This window comes from Prinia subflava, chromosome Z, assembly GCF_021018805.1.
Source record: "Prinia subflava isolate CZ2003 ecotype Zambia chromosome Z, Cam_Psub_1.2, whole genome shotgun sequence".
Lineage (NCBI taxonomy): Eukaryota > Metazoa > Chordata > Aves > Passeriformes > Cisticolidae > Prinia > Prinia subflava.
In genome coordinates, this window is record NC_086283.1 from 46759648 (window position 1) to 46785192 (window position 25545).

At 37.4% G+C, this 25545-nt stretch overlaps 1 protein-coding gene across 2 annotated transcripts in view; it reads right to left on the reverse strand.

Annotated features, from left to right (window-relative positions):
* Nucleotides 1-25545, reverse strand: part of PIP5K1B (phosphatidylinositol-4-phosphate 5-kinase type 1 beta) — a 96389-nt gene that overhangs the window by 810 nt on the left and 70034 nt on the right. For both annotated transcript variants that reach the window (XM_063423775.1, XM_063423776.1), the window contains 8 exons: nt 25109-25317; nt 23327-23410; nt 23167-23215; nt 22550-22634; nt 17748-17903; nt 16841-16985; nt 10973-11090; nt 2663-2728 (listed from right to left, as the gene is read on the reverse strand). In XM_063423775.1, coding sequence (XP_063279845.1) covers nt 2708-2728; nt 10973-11090; nt 16841-16985; nt 17748-17903; nt 22550-22634; nt 23167-23215; nt 23327-23410; nt 25109-25317 — 867 coding nt within the window. In that variant the 3' untranslated portion in view covers nt 2663-2707. The remainder of the gene's footprint in view (nt 1-2662; nt 2729-10972; nt 11091-16840; nt 16986-17747; nt 17904-22549; nt 22635-23166; nt 23216-23326; nt 23411-25108; nt 25318-25545) is intronic.

Consider the following 25545-nt stretch of genomic DNA (forward strand, 5'->3'; position numbering starts at 1 on the left):
CATCTTTTTTCCCCTAAACAGGCTGCAGTACAATTTGGCAATGATTCTCTTATGACCGTGACCCCTAATCAGAAGCATCAGGTCTCTTGTACAACAGCTAACGCCGGTGTGTTTTACAGGCATTGCAGTACATGTGTATTATGTGAACTAGAACTACTTGCTGTTGCAAAATGCTGAACACTCTGGATGTCATAGAGACAGAACAATCTGAGAGCACTCAGAAATTCACAACAGCTTATTTTTATATTGCAGAACTGTGGCGTTTACTACTTAAAAGTTTCAGTCTGTATGTCATGAATAAAAGTGCTGTCAGCTTCTGCATATTTTCTCCCAAGATGAAAAAATCATACCTATCAGAAAACTTCCAGGCACAATTAATGTTCTAGTCAGTATTGTAGCAATCATCCTATTTCACAAAAAAACCAAACCAAACCAACAATTAGCTAATAATGTTAATGGATTAGCGTTTTCTACACTACCGTCATGTAACAGAAATAGTTGATCACTTCTTGGCATCCCTATAGAATGAGAGATAAATTGAAAAGAAACTATTCTTTGCTGAACATCTTATTATGACAACTCAAACTAGGGATAAACTGACAGCTGAAGAATATATTTCAGTAGATTGAATGCATCTCAGCCGATATATCCAAAATAGAGCAAGATGCAAAATCAAAACAAAGGGATCTGTAGTGACCTTACTCTAAAACCTTAGTAAAAAAGATTACAATGATGTAAGATTCTATTTATTAAACAGATTTTTAAGGTCACCTTTACACTGTGCTTTTTGATACAGGTGCTTAACTAACCTTTAAATAGTTTGGCAACAGTCTCATCTTGATTATGAACAAAAAATATCTGAAGGCATTTCTTAAGCTTATGTTAGAGAAAGATAACCAGTAGATTTAAATCTATATTTTTGTTGTGACTTCTAGCACTAGTCCTTGAACCTTGAGGAACAATATTTCAATATTGTTCTATGACTACCTTTAAACCTGCTACTGTATTGTGTACCAGAGTTAGGGTGCATAATAATCACTTGTTTCTGTCTGAAAGCCCAGATATGAATGACTGCAGATCCACTTCTGACAAATATAGTGATCACTCAACACACCTTCCAGCTCTCTGGACTTATTACTGCTTTTCACTAAGGCTATTGGTATTGCTGCTGCTAGTTTTATGGTATTCCACTAATTATGCAATGGAACCATGACTAGTTTATTCTTGTTCTTTTTCCCTTTCCTCTGACCCTTCCAAAGCATTTCAGTGAAAAATTCTAATAAAATTTTCATAATAGAAGTGGAGAAAAGAAGCCTGATAATAACTTGTAGCAACTGCTAACTGTGAGTCAATCACAGAAATACTGTTGATGGTACTAATGCCATTTTAAGAAGAAGAGGTTGTCAGATGTTCATATTTATGTCAGGTACAGTCCAGTACTGTATTATTCTGGAAAGATATCCATCTATTTCAAGACACGGGACATGATCCTGTAGGCAGCATTGTATCCACTGCACAACTTTTGGGGTTACATTGATTACAGATAAAGGAAACTTTTTTTTTTTAAATAAAAACTGAGTTTGGCTGTAGCAATTTAGTCCAAAATGATAAATAATGTACAAATGACATTACAGGAATCATTCCTATAATCGCTGCCTAAGAGGTCTTACACTGTATATAATGGATTTACAATGTTTGAGCCTGCTTGAGGCTTTTTGTCTTGGAGCATTTTTGTGCTCCAGTTCTCTTTCCATGGATATGTTTTTGAGCTGATTGATTTCTCCTTATGGTGTTCTAAAAGCCTGAGGCATAAGATTCCATGATAATATGTGCTGGTATTTTAGCACTTAACTTCCTCAGGCAACGTATTGCTTGTGATCTGAATTGCTACCTTTTAAATCTAATCAAGCACCTAATTCCTGTGTCTGATTTTCATGCAGGGGTGACTAAAATGTTTCTTCTTACATAGTGTTTTTTCTGCAAGAACATCTCTGCCGAACTATATTCAAGTGCTCCTGTGTTTTTCACCTCCAACAAGGTTTCAGTTTTGTGGGAGACAGAGGGCTTTTTGTCCCTTTCCTTTTTGGGATTATGCATGGATGGATAAAGGGAAAACACAGATAACAACAGAGGAAAGGAGCAGTTAACCATACTGCATAAAACAAGTTGGTTAGCCCCTTTCAGCCTGAAACAATTTCTATTTTGAGGAGAGTGCATGGTTGGTTCTACCACGTGCATCTACATAACATTTTAAGAATTATTATGCTCTCAGGGGAAAGAAAGGATGCCTGTAAGTGAGAAGGTCTTAATTCCTTTCTCACAGTCCCAGAATTCAGGTTCAGTCTACTGTGTTCTTCTACCAGTATCTTCAGAGGAAATGGTGACGCAGAGAAACTGAAACTTCCATAAAAAGAGCAACATACCAAAAATTAAAATATGCTGTGTGGTGTGACTGCACAACTTTTAGCTTGCTTTTATTTCAGTTGCACTTGTTATTATTCCACAATAGCACCCTGAAGAAAACTACACCATGATTAGAATTTAATTGAAATTATGGGAGACTGTATAGAAGAAAAGGAGAACTGATGAGTAAGAAGAGTCAGAAAGCTTTGACAGTTTCTAAACAGGTATTTTATAGACCAATATTTGTAAATCTGCTTACCTATGCATCTACAGCAGCTTTGAAATACAAAATTAATCTTCAATATTATTTTAAGACTTCAAAATCCTATAATGAAGTTGGCATTTGGAAATAAACCACACCATAAGTATTTTTAAATGTAATAATATAATCTCTGCAATTCATCTGACACAAATCATAGCTACACTAACCAGGCTCTAAATACACTGGGCTTGCTCATCACAGTTATTCCATTATTTTATTTTATTGATGCTCTTATCAATCCATATCTTCAGTAGCAGTGACTGCTAAATTATATATAAATTTTATGAGCCTTTCCTTTAGCAACGGAAAGCAATGCTGTATGTCCATGTGAAAACTTTTGTGCTACCCAAGAATTTTGCATTGTAGTTAAATATACAAAAGTATTCCATAAGCAAGAAATAATTCTTTAATAAAATCCTATAGGCAGGCTATATATTTATTTAAGATCCTGTAGACAGGACATGTATTTACTTATTTAAATCCTGTATTTACACCAGATGACTTAGCACAACATCACAATGGAACAAACTTAAAAGTTTTTCACTGTTATTTACATGCATGTCCTTTTTCTGTTGGAAGTGTAAAGGAAATCAAGCCTACTTGAAGTAAACCAATTAAATACCTAAGCCTTACTACTCTGATTTTATTTATAATGTAGCACAATATATCAGCTATCTTTATAAATAATTTCATGGCAAGACTAAGAAAACACAGTAGGATAGTTTATAATTGTGCATTTTGCTGTTTTAGCTAGAGAAAGCACAATCAAACAAGTTGAGACTTCATTGCAGAACAGAAGGAGTAAAGTGACTTTTAAGTTACTCCTTATTTTTCAAGTGAAATTATGACTTTTAAGGCACTCCATAGTGATGCTGGACTAAGGGCTTCAGGATTGCTGCACTTGTTGATCAAAGATCATTGTTAAGGAACTTTTGTAACGCTGGACTTATCTTTTATTAATCAAATTCCATAGAACACTGAGACGTTGTGTTCAACAGCATTTGCTGACAATGCCTGAACTGACACTAATAAATAGGGCTTCAAGGGAATTTTAAAAAGACATCAAATATATTTACAGAGGAAGAAGGAAAGCCTGTTTTTTGGATTTATACATCAAAGTGCCAAATGAAAGTGTGTTACCTTCTCTCTTTCTGGCTTATATACAAGAAACCTGTTTATCTCAGACAGAATCATTTGTTTCAGACTGGCTGATCTATCATTGTATTACATATTCATAAAAGCCAGGAGCCTTTAATGTTTAAAGTCAGGTAGAGAAACATTTCAAATTTACAGTTTTTTCTGTATCTCCTTCTATATTTTAGTGTTTATTTATTATTACTTATTTTATTTATTATTTATTCCTTCTATTTAATGGATAATTAAATTTATTTGTGTGAATCAATTAGTATTGTAACTATGTTAGAATAATTGGAAATCATTTAGATTGTCTTACACCTACTGTTCATTGCAGATGATGCATAGTCATATTCTAGTCATAAAAGCTAGGTTTCTTAAGTTATTATCTGGATTAAAATATTTATGAGAAAATTAACCAATATAACTTGAAAGTAAACTTGATTTGAGAATGTACCTAACAGTGCTTCTTAGCAGGTAGCAGGTGAACTAAATGCTAGTTTGAACTTGATATTTTTGTACATTCTCAGTTTTGACATCAGCAGCACAGTGTGAGTTTACATGGAGTTCCTTAACGTAACACCTCAAACCTAATACTCTTATCTGTAAGAAGAATTTTGGTTTTTTTGACAACCTCTGTTCCACCTCAGCTTACTTGACTATCTGAATTTCCACACAAAATTTCAGAAAATGGCATTTTAAAACTGTTCTTTATAGTAAATTAGCACCATGTCATTTTACGACAAAATTTTTTTTCTATATGTGGGACCAAAAATTCATAACTCTTAATTTACTAGTGGACTAAAATTTGTCCAAAAGGTTTAGCATTTCAAAGCAGGAGGCAAATATATCAAAGGATTAATGGTGCCTGCAATTAAGCAAGTTAAAGTATTTTTAATTAAAATATATAGTGGATAAGACTACAGCAGCTTACCTTGTGGTAGAAACACCAAGATTATTAACCACAGGGTTAAAGGCAAATCTGAGAATGCCGTTTAAAACTGCATTTTTCTGCTTGCATTTTGCCCTTTTAAAAGTATATCTTGTAACCTTTCCAGCTGAGGTATGGATCAGTTAATGCAGACGCCATTGATGTGCTTTTTTTGAAATGTGCATTAGAAGTTACTAGACTGTTCTAGTGTTCTCTTGAACATGCATCTTTTCCTTCTAACATGCATTTTATCATTGTCCTATAAAAGCAAAATGGCTTTCTGGCCAGCACTTGTACTCTAGCATCTTCAGGTTTTCCCAGCCACATGCTAATTGTTGTTTCCAGGTCCACTGAAGGATATTGTGAGGCATCAGGAAGTAATAGATGAGTAGACAGAACAACATCCTATTCCTATTTCTTCCACAAACACCTGAGGATGCCTACAGGATACATGTGATTAAGTTACAGCTCACTTCCACAACAATCTCAAAACACTTAAGTAGGTATCAATACAGGGTATGGGACATGAGAGAGAAGGTGGGGTAAGTAACTTCTCAAGATGAGTCTGCTTAAGAAGTAACATGTGCTTAGCTGTGGTATCACTTTCCTTGAAGCTGTCAGCTGTTGCATGCCTAGACAGTTCAGATGTGTGCCCTTACCTTGATTATTGAATTTTGAATTTTTTTTTTCTTCAGTGCATGGAGAGAGGGTGCTGCTAGTTCCAAAAAAGCATCTATGATTCTCTCCACTTAAGCCCTATTTATTTGTACAGACCTTTGCTCAGAGGAATAAACACTGGGTATTTGTATGCATCCAAAGTTGGGTTTTATTTTTCTGTTGATATTCATCAGTGGAATACGCATATACTTACAGTATGTCTCCAAGACATGATAGTAACTGAAAACTAACTAGAGATGACTATCACACCTGAAACTCATACAGACAGCTTTTCAAAAAGTTCCTGTCACTGGATTTTCAGAACATTCCACCAAGCTATACTTGTGCCTGTCACTGGATTTTCAGAACATTCCACCATCTACCCTACAGACTTCAGATCTAAAAAGAAGTACGTCACAGTGCTAAGCAGTATTATCTTTAAATAAGACTGTTGCTTTATAAACTAAATTCAAAAGCTATCAAGAATAAATGGTTTCACTGTTTAAATGGGGCCAAAAGAACCACATATCAGCCCAGAATGAAGGGACCATAAGAGGCCATCTAATTCAACCTTTTGCAGGAAAGGGAGCCTGGATGAGATCATGAAGCATCACTGTCCAACTGCATCTGGAAAATCTCCTATGATGGGGACTTTACCATATCCCTAGGGAGGTTGTTCCAGTGAATCACTCATCATTATAAAATCATGCTTATTATAAATCATTCTTCTTGAATCATTATCATTGTAAAAGCAGTTATTTCTTACATGGAGAGGAAATGTCCCTCACTACAACTTTTATCCACTGCCCCTAGAGAAAAGGAGGGTCTCAATACTATCTGTAGTCATGCTTTAAGTTTTGGAAAACTCTGTTGAGGTCCCTCCTGAAAATTCTGTGGACTGATAAGACCTAACTTTTACAGTCTTTCCTCAAATGTCAGGTTCTCGCCTTCCTTGGCATTCTTTATGGCACTCCTTTGACCCCTCTTCAGTCTGTCCAGATCTGTTTTGGAGCTGTGGGGGCCAGAGCTGGGCACCCTACTCCATGTGCAGTCTGACAAGCGCTGGTGAAGTGGGATGATCACATTTCTCAGTTAGCAGTGCCCCATGGATGCGGCTCAGGATCCGCTTTGCCTCAGTAGCTGCAGCGGTGCACTGCTGACCTGGGGTCTGTGTGTTGTCTGCTGGGACCCCTGGGCTCCTCTTGGCCAGGTTGTTCCCCAGCTCATGGGTCCTAGCCCGGCTGGGCTCTTTGGGTTCGTGTTCCCAGGCACAGGACTCAGCACTTCCCTTGGTGGAACTTTGCACAGTTCTTGTGACCCAGTCTTCGAGCCTGTTCCTGTCTTTGAAAGGAAATCTCTCCCTGCCAACGTGTGTCCCTCAGCACCCAGTTTAGTGACACAGCAAACGTGGTGAGAGTGTTTTTGGTCCCACCATCCACATCAGTTATGGAGATAATAAAATGTGTATCCCAGTACTGATCTGTGGGGGGCCCCACTTGTGACAGGCTGCCAGCCTCGGTAAAACACATTGATCACCTGTGAGATGATTCCTGCCCATCTCACAGACCACCCCCATCCAGTCTGTATTTGACATTGGTCTAGGAGCAAGCTGTGGGAGACATTACAGGTATCAAATAATTCACTGAAGTACAGGCAAGCAATATCCACTACTTTCTCCATATTGACTGAAGATGGTAATTTGTTTTAGACAGGTGATCAGGTTAGCCTGGCATGATTTATCTTTGATAAATCTGTTCTGGATTTCTCAGTCACTTGCTTCATTTCGTTGGCAATAGTTCCTAGGAGGCTTGTTTTGCCACTTTCCCAGGGACTACAGTAAAGATACTGGGTCCTTTTTTGGGCCATTCTTACAGACAGGTATGAGATCTGCCCTCTTCCAGTCTGGAGGGATGGCCCCTGATCTCCATGAATTTTCAAAAATAATAAGACAGTGTCCCTGCAACAATATCAGCCACTTCTGCTGAACCCTGGGGTATAGTCCCTCCTGGACCTTGCATTTATGTGGGTTGAGCACTTGCAGACCACTACTGGTGCATTGTTGCTGTAGCTGCTTGATGCTGGGAACTGGTCCGGCCACACTGGTGAAGAGGGAGTAAAGAAGGTATTGAGAACCTCTGTCTTGCCAGCATTATCAGTAAATTTTTTCTGTGCCTGGTCTAGTAATGGGCCTGTGTCTTCCATGGGCTTCTGTTTGTCTTAGGTTACAATGTAAGATATAACCAAAAGTATGTATTCTACCACCATCTGTTAAAACTAGGTGGGGTTTATCTTGTCTTTATCTCTTCCATGACCCATCCCTCATAACTGCTCTCCAGAGGGGATGTCTTTTGTTAATGGGCCATCAAACCTCTCTGCATGACTCAAAAATTGTATCATCCCACTGTGACTGCCCGGGGGGAGAAAGCAAGCATTCCTACCTGGATATGATCTTAGGTTTGGAACACCACAGGCAATCTTATCCACTGAATTCCCAGAGTATAAGGCCTCCATAGCCACCACTCGACCTTCAGAGGAAGATCAGACCCTTCTACAGGATCATTCCTTCAACAGAATCACATCTACCACTTCAAGAGGACTGCAGCCACCATTTAATCGGACTGCTACCAACACCCTGACCAACAGGGTATCAAGGCTGTACTCTGACTGTGTCAATGTTTCTGGATTATTGATTTTTTTAAATGTTTCCTATTAAATTGTATTTCTGCCTTGGGATTCCCCACTGGTTTGCTTTCAGACTAGTACAACTGCTTCTGTATCTGATCAATCATTTCTTCGTCATGCCATCTGGCCAGTTGCAGTTCCAGCTGAGCCTTGACCTTCATGTATGCAACCCTACATGCCCTAGCAAGGATCTTGTAGTCCCCAGTGGGTACCCGCTGACCTTTCCGTAGAGGGTGTGCTTCCTTTTTGCCTTTAACAACACTCAAAACCTCATTGTTAAGCCTAGGTAGTCACTCATTCTGCCTTCTTCCTTTTATTTTGTAGGCAGTGGACTGTTATTTTGCTTCCAGCAGGATATTATTCAAAACCTCCTTGCACTCACATGCTGCTTTCCATGCATGCTTCCCAGCAAATCCCTTGCCTCTGGGCTCTGAGTATACCAAAGCTGTCTAAAATCCAGAGCCTTTTTATTAATACCGGTCTTCAGTATGCTCAGCAGGATCTTAAACCCACAATGTTGTTGTGATTGCTGAATCCAAGGCTATCATTTGAAGTTTTCTTTTCCGTTTGTGAGCAGTAAATCTAGCAATGCATCATTCCTAGTTAATGTGACCAGCACACTTAGCAGGATGCAAGTCCTCACGTATTCCAAGAATCTCATGAACAGCTTGGGCATTGCTGTACTGTTCTCCCAGCAAATGCCTGGGTAATTGAAGTCACCCACAATGACCAGGTTCTTTTGGCTCAACACTTGCTAGAAGAGCCAAAATAAGTTTTTGTCAGCCTCATCATCCTGGTTTGAAGGCCAGGAACATATACATAAAAAAAATCCTCCTTGGTGATGAACCATCTAATCTTGGTCCTGAGACATTTGATAAACATTTTGTAGTCTCCATAGCTTACCTTCATACACTCAGATTTCTTTTTTTATGAAGTGCAGCTCCACTTCCTCTTCCCACCTTTGCAAAAGACCTATTGTGATCTTCCAGTCATGTGAGTCTTCCCACCAAGCTTCTGTGACCCTTTTCACATCGTAACTCTCAGACTAGGCATGAATTTGCAGTTCCTCTTCTTCTCTAGAATTCATGCTTTGGTATACATGTACTTGAGGTGGTATGACAAAGGATTTCTCCTTTGCGAAGTGTTGGGAAACATTCCTCCCTATTCTAGTATACCTATATGCTCATCTATGATTTTCTTATGAGCATTCAGGTGTCACAGCTCTGGATCCTATTCTCAAGGTATTTAGTAAAAAGCATAATTCATTAAATAAGCTAATCTGCTAGCAAGGTTAGTTGTGTGTGATTAGTCGTTCATCCACTTCCTGTAACATTTCAGGATTTCTGAGTCCCACTTTGTTGAACAGATGATTCAGGTCAACCTTGTATTAGCAATGAGTCAAATTAACATAAGTCCTACAGGAATAGATTGATTTAATGGGGTGCTCGAGGTCACAGTTAACTAAGTAAATTCTACATCTAATTGGCCACTGGTACTTCCTACTGTTTTGTATCAGTGGAGGCAGGACAGACAACTACTCCCCTAAGTGAGCTGGACTGTTAAATTAGTAGCTATTAATGAGTACTATACATACTCAAGTGCTGCTGGCTAATAAGAAGGAAAAAAACCATCAGTGGCACAGCCTACAGAAAAAGAGAATGTGATATATTTCATCTTGATGTTGGATCAGACACAAACGTGTTTCATCTGAACACAAGAAAATTTTTTTCTGGACAGATGATCACTGGAACAACTTCTGTAGGATGTGGCAGAGTTCCCATTGTTGGAGGTTTTAAAGCTGGGGTGGAAAAGGGTGTTAGTCTTATCTAGGCTGCCTTTTCCACAATTCCAGTGGGACTGGATGATCTCTTGAGGCCACATCAACCTGAGCTGTTTTATGATTCTAAGATAGTATGGATTTCTTAAGACAAAAATCAGGTAATTCTAGGGCTAAGAAAAATAAAGAATGCAATAAATTTTATCTAGAAAGGAAGCAACCATGTCTCTGTGAACATTTATTAGAAACACAAATAAACTTCCCTCCTTTGATTCTTCATCTCTGGTACCATTCTTAGCATGAGAGTCAAGGGGAAATATTTCTAGAATAATGACAGAATTGTTTATGATTTATGAAAATAAGCCTTTGGGGGAAAAATGCCAAGCTTAACATACCTGCCTCCTGCTTTTATACTGACAATTTCAAAACAACCTAAAAAAATTATATGCACAAAACTTCACTCAATTGGAACTTAAATTGGGTGCCTACTACCTTTAGGTCTGTGGAATGTGAGCTGTGGTTACCAAGAGAACATTTGAAACACAGGTGATATGACAACAACAAAAGATAGATTTGACCTTATCTTTCAGCAGTCAGAGAAATTGCTCACTAAGAACTGAAATAGCAAAGAAAAGACACATTTTTAATCAGCTGTCACAACTGGACAACTCTTCAAAGCAGAAAAGAGGACCATTAATGTACTTCACACTGAGCTCTACTTGGATTCAAAATCAGTGACATAAACACAGAACTTTCCACTCTGAGAAAATTTAATTTCTGTATTATGAAGTATTCTACATGAAGAGGAAAGATTTTGTTGTTGGTTTAGGTTTTGTTCTTTTTCCCTCCATTGGAAAACAACAGAAAAGACCTCATACCATTAGAGAAAAACTGAAAGATCTTTTGGCAAATTTCATTATTAATGCAAGAGTTAATAGGCTTATAAATTCTTCAGGGATTTGCTTTGGCAAATCATACCTATGCAGACTTACACATGTTTCAGGCAAAAACTACCTCAATAAAACCTCTGGATCTTAAAGTTAAGCAGGAATTTTAGTCACTTACTAAGCCTGAGTCAAAGCAATTACAGGTGAAGAAGCTCATCAGAAACAGTTTGACAACTTACTAAGTAGACATCCAAAACTGAAGCATTATCATTTTCCGTTTCCAATGTGCTCTGTTCTGAAGTCAAATAGATGGCACTGTCTCCCAAAGTGAATGTTGAACTCGACGGTAACCCTTTACTGCAAAGAGAAGGGAGAGTACAATCTACCAAAACTCTAAGTTACAAAGCTCAGTCATAACTGAAAATTTAGAATTTTCTCTATTAAACATAAAAATCTTCAAATACTTGGGAAAAAAAGGAATGTAAATAAATATAGATATGTTTGCAATGGCTAGACAACTGGAAGTTCATATTTTACTAATTGTACAGAAACCTCAGATTTTATTTTATGCATTTACTAAAATCTTATCAGAAAGTAATGCTATTGCTGGACTTCAGTATTTATTTAATGAATGAAACTAAGTCACAGTACATGTCACATAGTTCCATTAATCTCAAAATATTACTTGCACATTACACATGATGTAAATTTTGGCAGCATTGCATAATTCAAAATAGGAGAAAAAAGAGTAAGCAGTTAGGCACATTGTAATATTAGCAACATTGGACTTTTCCATGCAGACACAGATCACTAGCAGCTCTAGTTTCAGAAGGAAAAATGGGAGAACAAGAGTGTATTGTAATTAGTACACCTATGCAAGGAAGTGATGTTTACAGAGCAGGTGCACTCTATTACTTTATTAATTGATTGATTTTTTTGTTCTCTGCCATACAGAAATAATGTGAAACTGCACATGCACCTCCACAGAAATCTCATTTTGTAACACATTTGGTTAACAAAGCTGAAACTCTCAAATGTATTTTAATGGAGTCAGATGTCCTGTATCATGTCTTGACTAGCTGCCAGAAATTAGACTCCAGGCTGCCTTGAAAACCCAATTGTCAGTTGTGCAGAGACATACTTTAGAAGTCATTATCTATTTACAGACAAGGTGAAAAGCAAAATTTCTGAATTACAACTTGGTATGGAAATATGGTTACAGCCATCAGTCCAGATATGACTAATTTCTCCCTCCCTTTGCACTACTTTAAGTATATTTCAGATGGGATAGAACTTCCAAAAGGGCAAAACTAGCATGCGAAGTTCAGCATGCAGAAACTAACATATGAAGTTGAAATTCAGATGCTCAACAAAATAATGAATCAATGTTATACTGAAACATAGCTTTACATTCACAAGATTACAATGCTCCTTTTATGATATAATGCATTTTTTTCAAAAGCAGGACTACTTCTCTTGCACTAGGATGACCCAGTTCCATTGACTTAGCACTATTCTCATATGTGTAACTTGAATTCTATTCAGAAGTGTAAAGGAGTAAAAACAAAAATCTTGTAATTAATCTCTTAACAGCAATACACGCGCTGTCAGCAGTTGGTAACTGAAATTCAGATTTCTTCAATAGCATCATCATAGCCACATTTATTGCCAGTTTTAATGCAGACTGAATTTAACAAGACTGATAAGTCAAAGACATATTGGGGGTGGCACAAGAGAGAACAAGTGAAATCCCCACTCAGTGTTTCAGAAAGAGCAATTCAGAAGAATAGGATTTTAATGCAGTTTCTACAGTGGAGTGAGTTCTCATCCTTGAGTTAGCATCTCAGGCTGAAAAAGAAAAGCCAAGCAAAACAAAAAAGCAGAACTTTTACAGGTACTTTCTCTCATTCAGTAATGACCAGTCAAAAGGAGCATGCTCAACTATGCTGTTGCCCTCCTCTGGCTAAAACATTCTATTTGATCCTGATTCTTAATTAAGAAAAGAAAAAAGAAGCAAAACTAATTCCATCATTAGAGAACTGGGAAAGCTTAGTTTTACTTTAAGCCACAATACATGTTGCTTCAATCATAGTCAAAATTTCTTCCCCATGGAGATATCCCCAGTGTTTCAGTGCATCTGTTCATAGCATTTAAGCATTCAAGTAGTTTTCTTCCTGCTTATTATCATGAGGTATGTGTGAATTTAATCCACTTCGAATCAGATTCAGACAAAGTTGTCTAAGCTTCAGAAGCTAAGAGTAATGTGTGGACAGACAGAACATTGGAACTTAAACACGAAAGTTTATTTATGTAGAACACCAACTGCCAAAAGAGGTGCTTAGTGTTCCGTAGAACAGAAAAACCAATAAGTATATAAATCCCTGTCACTGGAAAAAACAGCAGAACAGTATTTCAAAGCCTGGATGCTTCAGGAAGCTTGACTGTGTAAGAGAAAAACCCACAATCCCTCAAAAGCCTTCCAAAATTTCAAGTGGTCTCCACCTAGAAACAGGAACACAAAAGTAATACAAAGAAAAAATTGAAAAATACACAGATAAGAAGGAAGAAGAAGAAAGAGAATGCAGAAGTCCAGACTACATATATATCTTACAGAAATGAGGCATAGAATGCATAAAGACAAAGAAGAATTTGATTTTAAATATGTTTTTTCCCTTAGGCTCAGGTGTATCAGAAGAATTCAGCTGTCTTCCTTATACAGCCCACATTATCTTGGCATTGCTCTAAAGAGGGAGGTGAAGCACCCCTTTATGCATCATAGGATTTTGCTTGGGTTTGGGACTGGAAAGTCTCATGAGACCTGCTGAAAAATCCACTGAAAAAAGACTTCCTGTGTTCTTGAAATATTTCAAACATGAATTATAAAACTTCTACAGTTTGAAACATTTTATAATATTTTAAAGCAAGTTTCAAACATTTCCAGGAGCACCCTTGACCTCCTTCTTTGCAATTCTAAAAGCAATGTCAAGTGAGACAAGAATCATAGGGCTTATGGCATTCAGATTTGTCATCTTTAATTTAATTCATCAGTATTTAATACGAAAACTTTTCCTGGAAGGGAAAAAAATCTGTTATCACTTCTGCTATTAAAATAACAATATAATATGTAAGTATTACATTTCCTAGGATAAAACAAACCCCTTCAAAGAAGTGGTCTTGGGCTAATCATTACATTTTCTAGTGGAAACAGACCCTTTAGCTACTAAAATATCTCTGCACCAAATATAAACCTACTTGAGGAATGGAAAATACTTGAACATTTTAACAGAAGCAATAAATTGTCAATTCTGTTCTTTTACTAAAGGACATTGCTTATGACAAAACCATTTGACTGAGAAACAGCTTAATGGAAAAGAAACCAGCTGTCTTCTGACAAACAAGAAAACCTACATTTTCTGAATAGCATATGTCATGATTGTATTTTTCTTCTTTTTCCTTCTGTTTTTTAGGTCCAGTCATTTTTGTGCTGAAAAATACAGCAGTTTTCCCCCTCTCCACTACTCTTGCATTCGTAAGTCCTCTTCACACTGTCTAGCTAGCACCTCGGGTGTCCTCTGCTTTTTCAACTGAGGAATAACTTGGTGAAAATAATCAGCTTGCAGCCTGGAATGACACTCTTAATAAGCAGTATGTTTATGACTGCTGCTCAGTCTCTCTTTTTCACTTTAATCACACATCCTCAAACACTTCTCTGCATAACTACCAATTAGTTTTGCTAGTTCTAATCTGTACCAGGCCAGCTTTACAAAAGCCCTCCTCACAAGACACAGCCCCAGAAGCTGCCTCCACCTTAGCAAGACATTTCTGTCTGCTTATCACCAGTAGCAGCAGTTTCTCACTTTCTACCACAAATGCTGAGTACTCTCAAGGACAGATGGTGCTGATGGCCTTTCTTTATATTTTAAGCCATTTGCCTCTCCTTGGGGAAGTATTACATTGGATAACAGAAACAGAGGGTAATTCTGAAGAGAAAACTCAACCCAAATAGAAAATACAGTGTGTTCTTCAAGGTATCTAAAAGTATTACTGCTCTCTTTTTAATGAAGAAAATAATACCCTCTGTTTTCTAAGTGGTATGGGCACATACTGCTCATTAGTAGGAGTCAAGAAGCTGTACAAATATCACATTATCACTACACACACAAGACCCTCCTCCTTTATTACCTTAAACCAGAAATTCCTGACAGGTTACAAGCAAATTCAGGTACTCTTTACTTTGTGCTATTTTACCATGCAGAACAAGGAAAAAGCCCGGTGAAGAAGGTGTCAAACTGTAATTCTATTAAATAACAAAGCAGAATGTCATAGTCAATTACATATTTAAAGATTGAAAGCAGGCTCACATTTGCAAACAAATCTTTAAATTAGGCTTTGTTTCAGAGACTGCTCCAAGGTTTCTGTTTATCAGAGACAAATGGCAAAATAATGAGTCCTGCATCACATAGTTTTCTAATATTCAAAAGAAGAATTCTGACAAGAAAATCTCAGATCTGAATCTACAGTTCATTGTAGCATGGATTTTTTGGTGGGTTTATTTCCCTGATAGTTTTTTTACAGGACTGAAGAGGACTGAAGTTCCTTCAGTGAACCATAAAACCATAAGTAAACTTCACAAGTATATATTATTAAGTGCCAAGAAGAAGGAATGACCTCCTTGAACTGATGCCGAAAGAAATGGGTACAAAACAGCAGGTGCCCAGAATCTTAGGGAAGTTAGTTCAACACTGTGCATGCTTAACAGCTTTCTTAACTCCTATAAGAAAGCTATTGGCTATGACAGGGAAGCTCAGTATGTGCATGAATTGTGCTGCTGCCACCAGGCCGTAGCTGAAGAGGGCACGCCTAGACCAGCAAAGATGTTGGTAAGCCCTATGGCAGATCTCTTGGCTACCGTGTACGTGTTTTGGCAGATGTGGAGAGAACCATATATCTGTGAATGCTGGTACCAGGCCTGCTGTGTTAGAGAACGTGCCCTCTTGTAAAGATGAAGTTCATAGCTGGACTGCAGACACTAAAAATCTGATTTTGTAAGATAAGCATGCTAATCATATAGCTGGCAACATGTCCTGCATTAGAGGTTATTTCATTGACTGAATCACAACTGGAAAGTAAACGGGTCTAGATTTACAATCCAAGTGTAGCCCTGCCAAAAACTTTATTTTAGTACGATTTTGGAGTAAAGAATATTTGAAATCTGAGCTCTTTATTCAGACAACTCCACCATTCTCTTTTCCTGACTGATTCTAATACAAAGTAGTTCTGTAGTTTTATTTGATGTTCAAAACAAACAAAACCCTTCAGTACTCTGTAGCTGTTTCTGTCAAAGAAAAAACTTGGTGAAAGATCATGAATATTGAAGTCCTACTGATAACTTGACACAAGCTGAAATGACTGAGCTCTATTTCTATTAATGCTTATTCATCAGTAGTTTTATTTCCTAAAATTTGTGTATAAGCATTTTTGTTCTGCGGTTAAAACTTCATCTTCATTACACCCCAAAACATGCCTCATCTGCACAACTTTTCTTAAGACATTCCTGTTTTTATGCTTCCTGGATTAAAATCAGACAGGCTCTAATCACACCCATGGATGAAGTTTCACAGAAATTTACTTCAGAAAATGGTTGTTATGGAAGAATTAAAAGCAGACTATTCAGCACTGTACATTCAGAAGAAAGAACAATATTTCCTTTTCTTAGCACGTCATTATTTTCTGCAGCTGTTTTAGGCCTACAGCCAAATTACGAGAAGTACTTCCTACCCTGACCTTAATGTAGTTTGGTTTATGGTACAGGCCCAAGGACACTTGAGATATCCAATTTAGTTTTGGAACATGAAGAATAATTCATGTAACATTTTTTACCAGATTTATGCTTTCTATTTAATGATCCCCAATTCCAAACATATAACTACAAACAAATACATGGTAAATCCTACAGGCTTTTCCCTCCTTCACTGCAAGGGTTAAATACTAAGTTACGGAGACACTTGCCCCTTTTGCTTCTTATTTTGCAGAGCCCCCTCCTGTTGAGCACCATGTTAAAATTCTAGCACAACAGTGTGGAATCCTCTAACATATATAGCCTTTACCTGCTAGAATAGAGCGTAGGTTTATCACGCTGACAATGCTCATCTACATTCAAGGAAGAAGAAGAAAGTGTGGTTGCCAAGGAAGCTGCTTCAAACAGAGATGGAGTGCTTGGCACTAGATCCGGCCGGTGGTGTGAACCTAGTACTGCATATGCAGAAATAAAGAACAATGTTAACAAATTACATTTTAAATTGATTCCAAGAATCTTCATGTAAGTATATTGAGTCCCATAGTGCCCTCATCACCTTCTAGAAGTTTGAACTGATGTTCAATTCTAATGTTCGAATTGATGATATGGTAGTATTCATATGCCCACACCCACACTCTTTTGTATTAGAGTGAATTTCCGCTGCTAACAAGTACATGCAGCAGCATACAGAGTAACTCCAAGATCAAATATTAAGCAGAAGTATGAGTTATGAATTCTTCTCAGTCCTGGGACTGTTCTCATGCTACCAGGACTCATTTATCAGATTGGACTAGGTAAGCATTTGGTTCTGCTTTCTTCATGGCTGCAGCCAAGCTCTGAAATGGACAAAGTTGTATCTCTTCAAAAAGACTCTGGGAACAATGGACTGAGCTTCAAAACACTTCATGTGACACGCTTGTTTAGAGGTCAGTGAAAAGGATAGCATTGGCCCTGGCCTTAATTTATTACCTGGACTGAATATGGTTTTTTAGGATGTCCTGAAATCTGAAAGTTTAACATCATATTACAAACTTTGATTCTGACTTCATCTTGCTCCTGAAAGTGCATTTTGCCAAATATTACTAAGTACTCTCTTCAGAAGAATAACTGACTGATTTTGATAGATCAGGCATACTGGTGATGCTCTAATTACAGGACTTCTAGAGCTTATACAAAATTTTTAAAACCATCATTTAGGTTGATTTGAAAGACAGTACCTTCTTCATCAAGGCTGGCATAACTTTGTCCTTCAGCAAGAGTGCCATGCTTTTCATCCTTCCACTCCTGGCTAACTGCACACACTATTTCTTGTGAGGCTGCCTTTAGGGCTGTGATGGAATTGCACCGTTTCTTTGAAGGTGAAGGCTTTACAGCTGTATTACCAAATAAACAAAGGTATTGAATGATGTCATCTTATCTCCCTGCACATCTTTAACAGCATATGAAAAAGTAAGTCATATAGAAAATCTAGGTTTTGAATACAGATGAAGAATATGTCCAGAAATCTACTTAACAAACATTATATTAAAACTAGCGTGAAAGGTATTGTTATTTCATCTGCAAGATAAGTACTTTTGGTTTTTCCAGTCTCTTACTGTTTATTATAAGACAATAAGTCAAGTCATTGGCACCACTAAGTTAAAAAGCTCCTATGGAGTACCAACCCATGTAATCAGAGATAGAATGATACAGAAAAAACCCAAACAAACCAAGAAATAGGAAAACAGAAAAGATATTTGGAGTATTCTGAGAGGTTACGATCATTTTTTGAACTGTTAACTACTTCTGTGTAGTGATACTGCAGAATTTCCACTTCAGACTCATGTGTCAAACGTTTCTTTTGGGTACAATAAGCACGTCAAAAATCTTAATGGCCTACACAATCAGGTATCAACACCTCCTTTCTAATTCTTAGCAGGGCCTGCCTATTTAAACAGCATTTTGAATCAAACTCTAGAACGGATCATCACCACTACTACTGAATCATGACCCCTATCTGTAGCTCTTCTCCAGAAGGATGCCAGCTATTTCATTTAGTGTTTTTCAGCTGCTGGCTGCTGATCTCCATGCATTGGCTGCAAAGTTACTTCAGATGCACTATAACATGTCTTTCATTGCTTTATTACAAAGTTCAAATTACATCAAGTCACTTGGCTAAAGACTGAAGAAAAGAATCAGATACGTAGTTCCAGGGTTTTTTTTCAAAAGAACATAGATAGTTGCTGAGATAGCCTCTGCCCAAGGCTAAATCCACTTATTAAGTTTTTGTAATTAATTATGCATTTTTTTTTGTGCAGTAGGGGAAAAAACAGATTCAGAACACAGCTTAAGTGTTTAAACTGAAATGCCTGACTCAAAGCTTAGAAATAATTTTTTTGAATTTTTTATGAAAGAACGATAATGCATTTGAACTGTTAATGTGCATAAAAGCACATTAACAGGCCTGTATACAGAAGAAATCAATAAGAGTAGGATACTTAGCCAGGTTAATAGCCTGGAAAAATGAGACAGATGAATTAAGATCAGAGAGAAAATTAGGCATGATATCCTTTAATTGTACATTGTAGGCTTCAAGTACAGAACAGGTTGTGTCTTGTCCTGGTACAAATCTAGCAGTCAGAATTAGAAAGAATTGGCAAAAAATAGACTCAGATGTTGAAGTAACATATATGGCATTTATTTTGTCAAACGGGAGTATCAAGTAGTAAGGGGCAGACACTCTTTATTCTTTTTCAATGCAGAGGAGTTCCTTTGAGTATTGTCTCAGACAGCAGAACTCCCACCAGTTCTTTGGCAAAATTATTCTAAGACTTAAAGAGAACTGGGTCTCAGGAGACTCCTTCCTCCTTTAAGCTGAATTTTGCTTTGCATTTTGTCACATCAGATTCTTCTATTTTCTTATTAATTATTTTTTTCCAAAGGATTTAACTTTCAACACTTTGAATCATTGATTTATTCCAGTATTTGTAGTCATTTTTGTTTACTTAAATCTTATTTAGTTTTAGTGTTTGTTTGTATTTTGTTCTCTCTCTGTCCACGCAGACTTGTTTCTCACTCCAGATAACTAATGAAAATGTTAAGAGACTTATGCCTTAGGTTTTAGCTTTCATATTTTCAGATTCTGTGCTGCCTAGGGGTGTAATTCTGAGCCTCATATGAAGTGCTAGTAAGCTTTCTTCTTGGAGTGGGTAGACAAAACAAATCCTTTTCCTGCTGAAGACCAAGGACAACAAGTACAGGTTTCAGGCCCAAAGGCATAAACGACGGTGGACTGAAGAAGGAAAACAAGAAGGATGAGACCTCACAACCCAAAGCTGTAACTGGAGAATTAAAACCCAATATGCAAATGGACCAAAACTTATAAAAGTGTAAGACCTTGTGACTGGTCATCTATTTTGTGACTGTTTTAAGTCAACCTTGGGTGTAATCCTGGTCAGGCTCTTGTGCTGCCCAAGGTATATCCTTGAAGGCTTTTCAATAAATATTTACTTTATTCTCTAGCTCTGTTCAGTTTCAGTTGCAGGTCAGTCTTCCCAAAGCATCAAGACCAGCATGGTCAGAAAGTATCCGCAAAACACCTTCAATCAGTTTAAGACAATGCCATATGTTCAACACTCCTCCTGTAGTATTTGAGCAGACTGTCCATTTCACATTTTGACACTTTAACTCCAAAGCAAATACACTTCTGTGAGCAGGATTATGAAACTGCTGACTCAGATCCATTTTAAAGTACAAATTTCTCTACAAACTAGATAATTATATCCCATCAGTTAATACTTATTTGTCAAGAACACTGCTTCATAAAAAACCATTGACTCAGAAAACACTCTTTCCTAGAGGGTAATCAAAACCAGCCCTTCTCTTACTAGAAACAAACAAACAGGTGCAATTTCAGCATCACCTCCATGGGTTTAAAAATAATCTGGTAGTAAAGCAGCAAGTTAGTATGCAGGCACACTGTTTAAGACACCTAATCTGTATGTCTTACTGTAAGGTTTTATACCACTTGTGATAATTGTTGGGAAAAGCCTCATTGCTCACATAATCAGAACAGCTTTTCCCCAAAGAACAGGCTAAATTTCATCAACCCTAAGCACTCATCTTTGCCTTGCCAGTATATTTATTAGAGACTTCCTTACTGCACACACATTGGGCATATCTGAGCAGTTGTCACAGAATGGCATGGGTTGGGAGGGATCTTAAAAATCATATAGTTCCAAACCCTGCTGAGCCAATGACACCTCCCACTAGAGCAGGTTGCTCAGATTCCCACCAAACTAGCCTTGAACACTCCCGGGATGGGGCACCTACATTTTCTCTGGGCAACCTGTTCCAGTGCCTAATCACCCTCACTTTTAAAGAGCTTCTTTGTAACATCCAACCTAAATCTACCCTTCTTCAGCTTAAAGCCATTCTCTTTATATTTATAGTGATTCTCTATCACTATATGCCCTTCTAAAAAGTCCACCTCCAGCCTTCTTGTAAGTCCTCTTTAGGTACTGTAAGGCTGCTATAAGATTTCTCCAGACCTTTCCCTTCTCTGCTGAACATTCCCAACTTGCCTAGTCTGACTTCACAGAAGAGGGGCTCCATCCCTCTAATCATGTTGGTGGCTCTCATCTGGACTCCCTCGAACAGATCCATGTCCTTCCTGTGCTGGGACCCCAGAGCTGGATGCAGCTCTGCAGGTGGGGTCTCAGCACAGCAGAGCAGAGGGGCAGAATCCCCTCCCTGGCCCTGCTGCCCACGCTGCTCTGGATGCAGCCCAGGACACGTTTGGCTTTCTGGGCTGTGAGTGCACGTTGCTGTGTCACGTCCAGCTCTCATCCACCAACACCGCCGAGTCCTTCTCAGCAGGGCTGCCCTGATTTGTTAATCCCCCACCCTGTGGTATCTGGGGTTGCCCCAACTCACATGTAACATTTTGCACTTGGCTTTGTTGAAACTGGTCGGGTTCCCATGAGTCCACTTCTCAAGCTTGTCTAGGTCTCTTTTGTCCCACATCACCATCCTTCCCTGCACTTGCAACACTTCAGATTGAATTTCCTTTCAGTAGCATGGTCAATTTATATAGAAATTATCCATAAATACATGAATATTTATAAGACTCATAAAAAGTCTGATTTTACTGAAAAGCTGTTATAACATATCATGCATACAGGGAATCACTGCTTGGGGTTAATTCAAATTTTCTCTTTTTCTTTTAAAGATGCATTCATTCTATTTAAAATATCTTAATTGTTTTAGTATAGTTACTCTCGGCCTTTTCCATTCATCTATCTATGATATTCTTTTTCTTATTTAGAGTTTCACAAAATAGTTATCACCTACACTTCTGCCTTCTTGTTGCATTATCAGTTTTCCCTCTTCTTTCATATGCCTTTACACATAATCATATTTGTTGCTCTGATCTGCCAGGCCTTTAACACTTGTTTTCATGGGTAGGCTCAGAGTTCACAGGCTCAACTGGTCTTTAGAAAAGTGGTATCATCTTTAGACAACATGCAGAGCAACAAAGGCCAGTGTGACTTCCAGTGGTAGAAAAGGTAGTGAAAATAAAATTTGATCTGACCTTTTGATGGAAAAAGCCTATATGAAAGTGTCTCTAAACTTTTTTTTTTTATTAGTAAGATGCTAAATAATTTCCCTGAGTTGAGTGAGTTTTGCCAGGGACAGTAATTTGTGAGTGATCTCTCCCTGTCCTTATTTGAACACATCTGTCTTTTGTTACAACTTTTCCCTCATCTGCTTGAAGAGAAGGAGCAATTAGAGTGTCTAGGTGGTCACCTGAAGCCAACTTTAGACAGCCCTAATGTGGCAAAAATACATAGTACATAATTCATATTAGTGATTTTACTAATAGAGTAAAATCCCAATTGCCAGAAATTTAGTTTCCAGATTGGAGCTACAAAAGTGCTACATGATGTTGAAGACAGGCTTGTTTTATTGCCAAGACAAGAGCATTATAAAGTTACAATTATAAAAATATCTAAAAGATTAGAAGTCACTACTGTCTTACCTTGAACTTTTTTAAAAACTCTTGCATTCATAAACTTTAAAAATCTGTCTGCATAAAAACTTGGTCGGTGAACTGAAACAGTATCCTACAAGATTGAAAAAATCTCAGTCACATTTTTTACCAGTAAATCACATGTAAGGTGTCAAGAAAGAAACTGGACACCTCAGGCGAAACTATATTACACATTTCAGGCACAGTGAAAACTAGTGAGTCATTACCACTTTTTTCGCTTTTAAAGGTTAATTCTTCAAGAACTTTTTAGGTATTTCATTTATGAAACTATGAGTTATGAATTATACAGCTATATTCAGCAAAATCTTCCAAGCATTTGAAATTATTTTTTTCAAATTATGTATATTTTTCAGTTATAGATTCATCAATGTTCTACTAGGTGGCTAGACTTGTGTAAGTTGTAAGGACAAACTAATATTTTTAGTTGTTATTTGAAAGCCCAACAAATAAAATCAGAGCATGTATTGGGAAGATTTCAGCAGCAGCTCAAACCAAATATTGAGTTTAGACTACAAATATACCAGAACTATTTTTTTCCTGGTCAGCATGAGTCAAAAGTCTACCAGATAAAATATCAGTTTTAAAAAATATTAAAATCTACTTACCCCATCATAAACAAGAGCTTTCCAAGAATGTTCCAGCTTCTTCATCAACCTAAGTATGTAAAAAATAAATCAGAACTGCTTTATAAAGCTTCCAATTTTATAAGTAATTTCAGAATATTTTGCTCAGTGAAAATTCATTGAAAGTTGAAGTTCAACTTACCTGTAAGACTGGAGAATATCAATAATACCCATAAATAAAAGCAGCTTTTCACCTTTATAGCTTTTTGCTGGAATACCTCCCATTCTAGGAGAAACAACACAGTTAGAATATCTTTCAGAATGTCTCTGATCACCAGTTACCAGCTGAACTGTACCCACTTGTAAACCCAAAGGAACAGACAATATTCAAGTCAGATGCCACAGTGCAAAGTCAGTCAAATGTGAGTCACCTAGCATGCAACGTATTTTAAATAGAAAATTTGAAGTATCTGGGACTCAGTGGTAAATATCCATCATTAAAAAAAAGAGGAATATTTTAAGATACATTTTAGAATTGGAAATATTCAGATGATCTGAAAATTGGAAGAAAGTATACATCAGTTTATTACTAAGGAAAATATGTAACTCTAGATAAGGGAGAATTTTCTCACTTTATTGATCATAGGTAACAAGTCACAGAAAGTTTGCACATTAATCAAAGTCTGAAAAGGCTGTTTCATATATTTTTCACTAAAAATGATGTATTACTGTGCTTTTCCAAAATTTCTTTACAAACAGGTAAGTGAGAGAAAAAGCAACAGTATCAAGATGAGAATCCTGACTGCGTGGGCCTCCGGTTGGTCCAGGGTCTGTACTCAGCTATGGACCTTCATTCTAAGACTCTCTCTTCCTACTCCAAAACCTAGAAAAATGGTCCATTTTAGAATCTCAGCATTGTTTTTTTCTCCACTAGTCATTATGTCAATATGAGAGAGATAGTGCAATGGGCCATGGAAGTACTCCACTTGTCAGGATCTGAGTAGCACTATATTAGTGCTACTATTTAAGTGGTGTGGGAGCCCAGGGTGGCAGGCAGTGAAACACCTCATGCAACAGCACTGGCCATCTTCTGTGTGAATGTGGGTGAGTTGTAAAAACCAAGTGAAATAAAGCTCTGTCTAATTATAGTCTAGAGTTCTCAGTGTCTGGAAACTCTCTGTGAATGCTAGGTATCATAATTCTTTCACTTGTTTGCTGTAGGTTTAAGCACAGATTTTGATATTATTAGCTGTATTTACCTACACAGCTCCCTTGAGAACCAGAAGAAAAGTAAATCCTTCATTTTACATTAAATCCTCGTTATAATGAAGGACTGACTTTGTGCAATGTTGAATGGTGATGATAATGCTCTCACAGCACTTAATATATTATGAAGGAAACAACAGAATATGATTGTCCATATATTCAGATTTCTATTACATTTTTTGCTAGACAGAAAAATAGGAGAAAAACATCAGTTCTTAATCGCAGAACATATAATGTATGACTGCACTTCAGTTGTCAGTGGTATCATTCTATATACAGTAGTTCTATATATATCTATATCTATCTATATCTATATATATCATTCTATATATAGTAGTTGAGTATACTACTTCAAGATGAAAACAAGCCCTGTAGGAATATCCATTTCAATGTTAATTTATAGTATTTGCTTTGGTCTCACCAGGCTGCTTCCAGTTAAAATTAGATTATAGCTGGGACTCTTGTAATAGCTCTTTAATAATATCTCTTTTATAAAAGAATGCATGCGTGCATACATAATTCACTCTGAACTATCGTGTATTTAAAGCTGATCAATCTACTGACCAACATTCCAATTTCATGCTCTGTGGCATGAAATCTTGATGGTGCAGCTTTTAGAAAGAAAAAAAAAGGCTCAGTCTCTCAGTTCCTGGAATGCAGTGTACTCCTGAATGTTTTGCCTGTTAATAATTTTCATAGTGGTAGTTACAGCACTTACGTGTTTGTTGTCTCTTTGGTGACGGAGTCTCCAGACTTCCCAGGGCCTTGTATAGATTCCATGGCAGTGGAATAGAGAACTTTCTGCCCTCCATGGCGTTTTGTGTCTGATGCACTCTGGGAACACTCTCCTTTTTCTTTCACGTTACTGTTCAATATGTGGATTCCCAGAAGCAGACTGTAATCCATGATCTTAAAACTTTCTAGAACCTACCAAAGAGAGAATGACTATACTGAAACCACAAAAGAATTACACAGCAGCATTTTGCAAACCTGAGTGAAAACAGGCTTTCAAGGCACAAGCTTCTCTTATCAGGAAGTGTGTGAAATTACAGTTAAACAAAAACCTTTTACTACCCCACACAAGTCAAAGTGCTAGTTATCTAATAAGCTGAATGCTCTTGTAACAAATGGGAAAGAAAGATGCACACCTGAAAA